This window comes from Lates calcarifer, linkage group LG8 (assembly GCF_001640805.2).
Source record: "Lates calcarifer isolate ASB-BC8 linkage group LG8, TLL_Latcal_v3, whole genome shotgun sequence".
Taxonomy (NCBI): domain Eukaryota; kingdom Metazoa; phylum Chordata; class Actinopteri; family Centropomidae; genus Lates; species Lates calcarifer.
The window spans coordinates 8,208,000-8,216,457 of NC_066840.1; the positions used below are offsets into that span (position 1 = coordinate 8,208,000).

Genomic DNA, 8,458 nt, shown 5'->3' on the forward strand with positions numbered 1-8,458 from the left:
ATGAAGACACAAAATCACTCACAAGCTCATTTCTGTGAGCTCCCATGACTTCCTAAAATAGATTAAAGTTCTCGCTGAACGCATTGTTATTTTTAGTTTGAGCTGTAGACACACACACACATGCAAGGGCAGTTTTGGGTGCCAGATGATCAGATCAGATCATTTACCTGTAGTGATGATGAAGTTATATGTGCCTGGAGTCATTTTCTTTCATGTAATGTAGCAAAGCTGTGTTGTGGAGTGTGTTGTGAAGAGACTGCTGAGTGCTCTCCAGAACATTTGTCAAGGTTGATCATTCTTTCTTATTTTGAACAAGCTGTATGTCTGTAAAGGAAGGTATAGAACGTCTCCAATGGAAAAGTCAAAGTAGAATAAAACTCACTACAGGCATCCTTAACAAACCTTGAAAGAATTTAAGCGAGTTACCTTGGAGTATATGGGATTTGGAGTGTTAGAAAACATCATAACTATAAGAATTCACCTGTACTAGCTCCCATGACTGTTTGTAATGAATTCACCTTTTCAGACCTGGAGCACAGATGTATCATGGGAATGTCATCAGATAATTTGGGGCAGGATGTGACACATGCTGTCACTTGAAGTTAGACATAAACAATTTAGCCTGGTCAAAAACCATTTCCAGCCTGCTATGAGAATGTTTTGTTAATTTGATAACAGAGCAGGCGATTATGTTTTCCTTGAGCCTTGTTTCTGCATTTCCCTGGAACTAAGATTTATCATTCAGGGAGAAACAATTGTATGAGATCCTCTTGGTGAGATCTTATTTGATGATGCAATAATCGGTGCAGTTATTGACTCAGCACTAGAGATTACCCTTATTGATTGGGGCGGGCTGCCTCTGCGCCTCAATTTATTCTTTCAATTATTGGAGCTGTTCCCCAGCTTCCACATGCACTGGGTCACTCGGCAGTCAAGGTTGACAGTTCTCTCAGACTCGCATGCATCGCTGATAGTGGATTGCCACAAACTTACTTATCTCCAGCATGCTCTGGAAAAAGTGGTGTGGAAGCTTAACAGTGTGACCTTGCAGAAAATTCCTCTTCTCTTCAAGCATGCCATTTTATTTTAGCAGTGGGTCTTTGCAGCATTGTTCATTTACCTGGGTTCGTATCAATCTACATGCATTTGATTCATTCTATTAATTAATTAAGTTCTTTTGGGCTTCCCTCCGTATGGCTGGGGGTCCTGTATTTCTGGTGCAATGCCCTCGATCTGATCACTGTTGCTGTCCAGGTCCTCTGAGAGCTCTGCTGACCACTGATCTGATGACATGATCAGAGACTGTGGCGTCCTCATGTCGCACATTGTGGGCTGCTGCTCCTGTCTCTTTCTGTTTGTCTGTCAGTCTTTCTTTCTGTGCGTGGGCTGTGTTAATCATTGAATGTGGGGGCGGAGGACAGACAAACTGAGAAAATCCCAATTATGCCTCCTCTGTTTCCCTTTTGCTCTTGGTGTTTCTCACTGAGGTCAACTTCAACAGGTGGAGACTGTAGCCTGATGCAGATGAAAGCTTTAATTTGTCAATGATTGAAAATATTGACTTAAAAGGATGGACTGTCTATGAAGTCTGCAAATTGGATTCTGGGATAAACATTTGTGTGGGGTGCTCCTATTATACCTCCTGGTGTAGTTTTCTTTTATTCTAAGACTGGGTCAAAATGATCTATACCTGATCCTGTGTCTTTGATCAAGTTGTATGTCCATATACGTTTTCATGAAATTCAGAGTCATACTGTAAACGTACTGTATGTTTAATAGCTGTCTGGTAAACAGGGCCATGGCTACCAAGGTGTTTCTGGTCAAACTGATTTTAACTATGTCAACTTACAGATAGTGAATATTCAGTAAGAGTTATTTAATTACAGGGTCAGTTCATCAGCCTCACACATGAACCTCAGTTTACTTGTCATGGATAATAGTACGCTGCCTGCTGAAACAGTTGTACAGCCTAACGTCCTCTGTGGTTCTGGGCGGAGCTTTATTAAAGTGTGAAAAAAACAACAGCTTTATTTCATCTTTCTCTCAGTTCAGGCTTAGAGGCAACAAAACTGTGGTAGAAAACTTGTGTTACAAACTGGGTGTGTTTGTAAGACAAGAGCAACTTAGGTCTAATGTGTTTTGAGAGCTTAACCTGTACCTAAGGCTAAAACACATGGACATCTATGGATGTCTATCCTGCTTTGGTTTTAACCTTTCTTTCAAATATATGTCTCTTGTAAGTCTGACAACTTTTATGTATTCATATGAAATTGCTGGAGTTGCTCTTTAAATCACACTCTATTGAAATTATTTAATGTTTCTCCTCTAGAATTATTTCCATGAAAGATGTAAATATGGACATGGCCTTAAAACAACATTTATATTATGACGTCAGGATAACACAGAAAAAGGGGTTATTTTGTGGGGAATTGGGACTAAGTATTTGTTAAATCCTGGCTGCTGTCCTGTGTATGGTAAGACCTCATAGAGGAAGTGAAAAATGCTTAATCACAGTGACACTCTGGCTGTTCTGCAAATTTGCAGTAATGGGCAAATGTTACTTTTGTTTGTCAGTGGAGAAGAGAAAAAGTAAGTGGGTGCATTACTGCACATCTTGTTATTTGCTGTGTGACAGATGGACCAATCATAAGTGGGTTTGTAGTTGGTGCATGCGCAGTACACGTGGACGTTTTGTTCCCTAACGAGCAGCCGAGAGGACCAAAGAGCACTGGTCAGGACACCTTTCTCCGAACAACGGACAGCGTAAGTTTATTAAACTGTTAACTAAACGTTGAATATAGTCGCCATGTCACACCTCTAAATTGGTTTAGCGTTATGTTGCTGAAAAAGGCTGTTTACTAGTTGCTGTACGTTGCTGAACGCTAGCAGTGTAGAGCAAAACAAAACATCTGACCAAACGATGTCTTCACAATACAAATCACGAGCCAGCTTATGAAGTCTCGTGATGTGTCACCCGGTTTCTCACATTTTCTGGCTGTCGTATAAACTTGAAGTCGGTGCTTAGTGTATGCCAAGGAGCAAATTGAGAGTTATTTGACACAAGTGTTGGACTTCAGAGCAGGGGGGAGGTTCCTGGACCCGCTCTGCAGGATCCAGGTTTGGACAATGATTAACGTGAACTCATGTGATGAACAGCAGGAATTCGTTGCTGTAGAATGTGAACTCTTTTTAAAAAACAATTAAATGTAATTCCAGCTGACATAAACAAGTTTGTTGCTCTGTAAACTGCTTTCAAAAAGGGAGTGTTCCTCTCCCCCTCTTTCTCTCTTCCCTCAGGCTTTTGCTTTCACTTCCTCAGTGTGGACAAACTCCGCAGAGGAAAAGACCTGTCACCATGGCTACTGCTGCTGCTGCTCCTGCCCATGTTGCCCCATCTACTAAGAGCAGCCTGAGAGAGGATCTGACATGTGCCATATGCTGTGACTTGTTCCGGGAGCCTGTCATGTTGGCCTGTATGCACCATTTCTGCAAATCATGCATCTCCAGGTACTGGAGGGGAACGCAGGGGCCCGTGACCTGCCCACAGTGCAGAAAGGAGTTCACCTGCAGGCAGTTTCAAACCAACTACTTAGTGGCGGCCATGGTGGAGAAGGTCAGGGCCACCACCTCAGATACTTACATCCAGAACCTAGAGGTGAGTTCACTGGTCTCACCTCTGCTGCATGTTTAATCGTGATCCTGTTGGCGACCTTCCAAGCCTTTATTCTTGGTCATCTGGAGAGTGTTATTAACTGTTATTTAATCTTAAACAAATAGCCTTTTGCTCCAAAGTAAACTGATCGATTAAAATTGAGCGTTCTGTAACCCTTGAGCTATATAAGTGGAACACAATTGTATTCTGTTTCAGTCCACATCTGGTTTTATGTCACTTTAGGTCCACCCTGAGCATATCTTGCCTGAATTATTCAGGACAAAGTTCACTCCTCACTCCCTTTTATATTACTTTGTATCACAGGACATATGACTTAACTACAGCAGGAGAACCAAATTACTCGGCCAGAGTAATAAAGCAGCCTGTCCATTTGCATTTGTATCATGCTATCCAAACTAAAATTCCTGCATTCAAATCTTACCTTTGTCATTCCTCTTATGTTGAATTGTTTACACACTGTGTCTTTATTAAACTTTATTGTTATTTTGAATGGAGTAGTTTGACTTGAGGATAGCATGAGATGATAGGAAGCACTCTTATAACTGCTTACTAAATGCAAGGCTAAAGCAAGTTGCTGATTAGCTTAGCATGTGATAAAATTCATGTACAAGCAAAGACAGAATTGTAAAAACAACTAGTGGGCTTTGTGTCGGACCATTTCTTGGTCGCACACAGGCACTTCCTGTAGTCTTTACCGGATGTTGCATAACCTCATGGTTATGACAAGACGACAGGAAAGTGAAAAAGCATACATATTAAAATATTAAACTATTACCTTGTTTGTACAGTGCAGTTAAATTTGACAACACTACAAAGTTTGTCCTGTAAAGCTACCAAAGAACTGATTCAACACTCAAATAACATATCAAGTAAAGTATCAGTGCCAAAAGCCATATTATGCTAATTTTTCTGTTCATGTTTTTTTTGCAGGGGTCTACTAGAAAATAATGACATGCTTTTATAAAAACACAGCAGTTTTTCTCATACTGTGTATTTCTGAAGCACCCAGTACAACAGTAGTGTCTCTTTAAGACAAAAGTGCAATGTGCTGCTGCATGAGGTGGATGATATCCATTTGTGTCTAATGTTGCCTGCCTTCCACCACAGTAACAACAGAGACACTTTCTTCTAGACATTGTGTTTGCTGGCGTCGCAGTCCCTGCAGCCTGTACTCTGTGGGCATGCTCCGGTGCAGGGTTCATTCGTGGACTTGCATGGCGCTCATTTGTCAGGGGGTCGGGACAGTAGAAAAAACATTCTAAACAAAGCCTTCAGAGCAAAATGAAACATGGGCTTTTGTCTTATAGATATACATTTTAACACACATTTACCCAAAGTTTTAGAATTTTAGCTATGTTTAACATGGACATCCAACATCACAACAGCATATGAATGAGTGAAAATAACAAAAAGCATAATCTATCCCTGTTAAAATGGTATTATTTCTTTATGGAAATTTAGTATTCAGTATTCAGTAATTTAGATTTTGTGCACTCTCTCTCTATCTGACATTGTCTCTGTCCCCAAGCTGATTTGTTTTGCATATTGTTGTTCAGAAACAACTTAGAGAGACTTTGGAGAGCCATCGCCTGAGGAGGGAAGACTACATTAACAGTATTCGCAGAGACAAAGACAAGATGGATACCATAAAGGTACACTCCACTGGGGAACTCAAGGGATGGCAGCACTTAACAGATAAGAATGGACACGTCTCTCCCTAATGGCTGTTTGCAATATGTCACTGTGCATATTTAGTGTTGTTTGTAGATGTGTTAAGTGACAGTTAGTGCTTTGATATGTAAAACTTAATGGTCTTGCGCTTCAGTGCATAAATGCCTGTCTAACATATGACTTAGTTGTGTTTCAGCTATGCAGACGAAATCCTTACTCCTGTACAGTCTAATTCTAACATGATAATGCTCCTGCCATATTTGCATTTCAAGAAAGACCTGTTGCTACAAAGCACTTGTCATCTCGCCTTAAGTTGACAAGGCTGTTACATACATGACTAGCTGTGAACAGAAACAAAACAATCTAATGTCTTTAAGCCAGATGGAGTATAAGAACTTGAGTATGGTTGTACACACTGTGATGAGATGATGACCAGGAACAGTTGTTTGACAGTAAGATCTTTGATGCTAAATGTAGCTTCATTACCCCTCGTTTGTTTCTCTAAAGAGATATGTACTTTGGCAGAAGTTATTTAAAGCTTTAATAGAACTTGGCATCTTAGCCAACTCCTTACAGATTCTAACTGACTGATGAAAAATGTTTTACTATCTAGAAAATAAAATATTATGTCCTCCTGCTGTAACATCAATGAATCTTCCCTTCAGAGACTTGGAGCAGATCTGCAGGCTCGTGTCAAAGGTGAATTCAGAGCTCTCCATCAGATCCTGCACGATGAGGAGATGTGTATGCTGGAGCAGCTGAGGAGGGAGCAGGAGGAGGAGCTGGAGAAAGTCCAGCGCCACCTAGAGGCTGTCAAGCTGGCCGTGAGGGAGCTGGAGGAGAATATCAAAGCGCTCCAGCAGGCCAGTGCTGCCACTGACAATATCATACTATCTGAGGTAAGGCCTTACTTTAAGATAAAAAGTTTACGTGATATGAGGATCACATCTGAACTTAAAAGATTCTATATGTAGCTTTTGCCACGTAGTCAATGTTAGCATTGTTTACTTATCAAGACCCCCAGCCATCGTTGCATTTACAAAACAGTAAGAAGTAGATGAAGTAGCCCTACCCATTTCCTGTGGGCAGGGCTACTTCTTCATCCTCTCATGTCAGACTGAGGACAGACTGGATACCACAGTGACTCATTATCACAAAGTGGTATTACGAGACAGGGGTAGTTTGTTAGCATGCTAACCTCAGTAGAAGAAAAATGACAATCACAATACAAACAAAACCTGTTGAACACTGGAACTGCTTTCCACTTGGCAACTAAACAATAAAGTTTGATGCTGAACTCACAATGTTTCTTCTAGACTAGTAAGTAAACAGCTCTCAGTGCTAATGTTGACTAAGTAAAGATAGCAAAAATTTACATTGTGTCACAATTTGACTTGTGACTTTTGCAGTATGAAACAACAATTTTTAATGTGATTTTTCTTTCATTTCCTTCTGTAGCTGCCACAACTAAGGTAAGAGACCATTTCAGTGTTATGACTGATTAACTGCTTTTGACATTTTTGCACCTGTCACATGGTTATTTGATTTCTACCTCAATTTAGTGTCACTTTTGCTCAGAATGAATGACCCTAACTAAATATATGTTTGCCTTTTTTTTTTAACAGGCCATGTGTGCAGGTGGACAATGCCCCACAGTTTGATTCAAATGGTTTCAGCAACAAATACATGGCCCCATTACAGTACATCACATGGAGGAAGATGTTCAGCTGTTTGAAGCCAGGTAATTTTTCCTATGATGTGCTTCATTACACAGAAAAAGGTTTCAGCTGGAAACTGGTTATGCCTCAAGAATGAGAGTAATTATGGAGAAATTACTAGAGTATTATATAAAGATGTAGAAATAGTAACAGAATGACAATAATGAAACCATTGTTCCACTGAAAGGATATACTTTCAATTTTAAATGTGACATTTTTTCACTGAAAATATTATCACTGTTATCATTTAATGAATTGTTTCATTCCAAAGGTCCTTGCCCATTAACGTTTGATGTCGACACAGCGCACCCAAGCATCAGAGTCTCCAGGGATAAAACTGTGGCAGTCGAATGTGACTGCATGATGTCATATACGGAGCACAACAAGCGTTTTCTCCAGTGCGTTAACATCCTGGCTGCCCAGGGCTTCCAGTCAGGCCGACACTACTGGGAGGTAGAAGTGGGCTCCAAACCCAAGTGGGACCTGGGTGTGGCATCTGAGGGTGTAGACAGGCACTCGCGGATCAAGCTGAGTCCTGAGAGCGGCTACTGGACTCTGCGGCTCCGTAACAGAAACGAGTACTCGGCGGGCACCCAGCCCTGGATGAGGCTGCAACTCGGCTCTTCTCCTCAGAGGGTCGGCGTTTTCCTAGACTGCGAGGAGAGGAGGGTATCCTTCTACAATGCTGATGATATGAGTCTGCTCTACTCGTTCACCAATGGGCCGAGGGGCAAGGTGTTCCCCTTCTTCAGCCCGTGCATTAGTGGCAGCAGTCAGGAACCGCAGCCTATCAAACTCCTCCACTACCCACCTGTCGCTCTGTCTGGTTAAAATGGCCACAATCAATAAAAAGCTTTTCAGTATGTGAGAGCTGTCCATTCACTTATTGACCAAAGACTGTTATCACTCACCTATTAAAAGATGATATCACCATTGTTTGCATTATGGTGCCATACTGAAAGAGCTTAAAATTTCAGTTATTTTCCATACTGTACTGATGGATATCACCAGATGCTTCTATTCTCTATCTGAAATGAACCTTAAAAGCCTTGAAATGTTGTTGGAAAATTGTTATTCTCACCACATTAAAAAAATCCATTGTGCTGTAATGGTTTTGGAGAGGCTCATTTAGTTTCCAGGAGCAATCACACTAAAACTGAATTCAGCCATTTTTGGGTTGATTATTGTGAAGCTCAGATTACATTTTATGACCTATAGGCTCTGCTCTGTTCAAATATCTGTTGTAGATGTAGATAGTTGACCTTTTTCAAATGATAATCCGAATGATTATCTCTCACCAAGTCAGACTGTCTGTAGGCTCGATTGTAAAAGGATTTATTAATCACCCTGATTGGGGTAAATCAGCATGAGGGAATCTACTTTAGTATGAGAAATT

At 40.9% G+C, this 8,458-nt stretch overlaps 1 protein-coding gene across 2 annotated transcripts; it reads left to right on the top strand.

Annotated features, from left to right (window-relative positions):
* Positions 1-2,597: 2,597 nt before the first annotated feature.
* trim105 (tripartite motif containing 105) lies at positions 2,598-8,171 on the top strand. Of its 2 annotated transcripts, none has more exons than XM_018675618.2 (7): positions 2,598-2,763; positions 3,298-3,655; positions 5,230-5,325; positions 6,010-6,243; positions 6,803-6,816; positions 6,970-7,085; positions 7,334-8,171. In XM_018675618.2, exons 2-7 carry the CDS (start codon positions 3,356-3,358, stop codon positions 7,891-7,893), a joined length of 1,320 nt encoding a protein of 439 aa, XP_018531134.1. In that variant the 5' UTR covers positions 2,598-2,763; positions 3,298-3,355; the 3' UTR covers positions 7,894-8,171. The 2 variants fall into 2 exon arrangements, with proteins under 2 accessions (XP_018531134.1, XP_018531135.1); XM_018675619.2 differs by having other exon boundaries at positions 2,611-2,763; positions 3,320-3,655.
* The last annotated feature ends 287 nt before the right edge of the window (positions 8,172-8,458 follow it).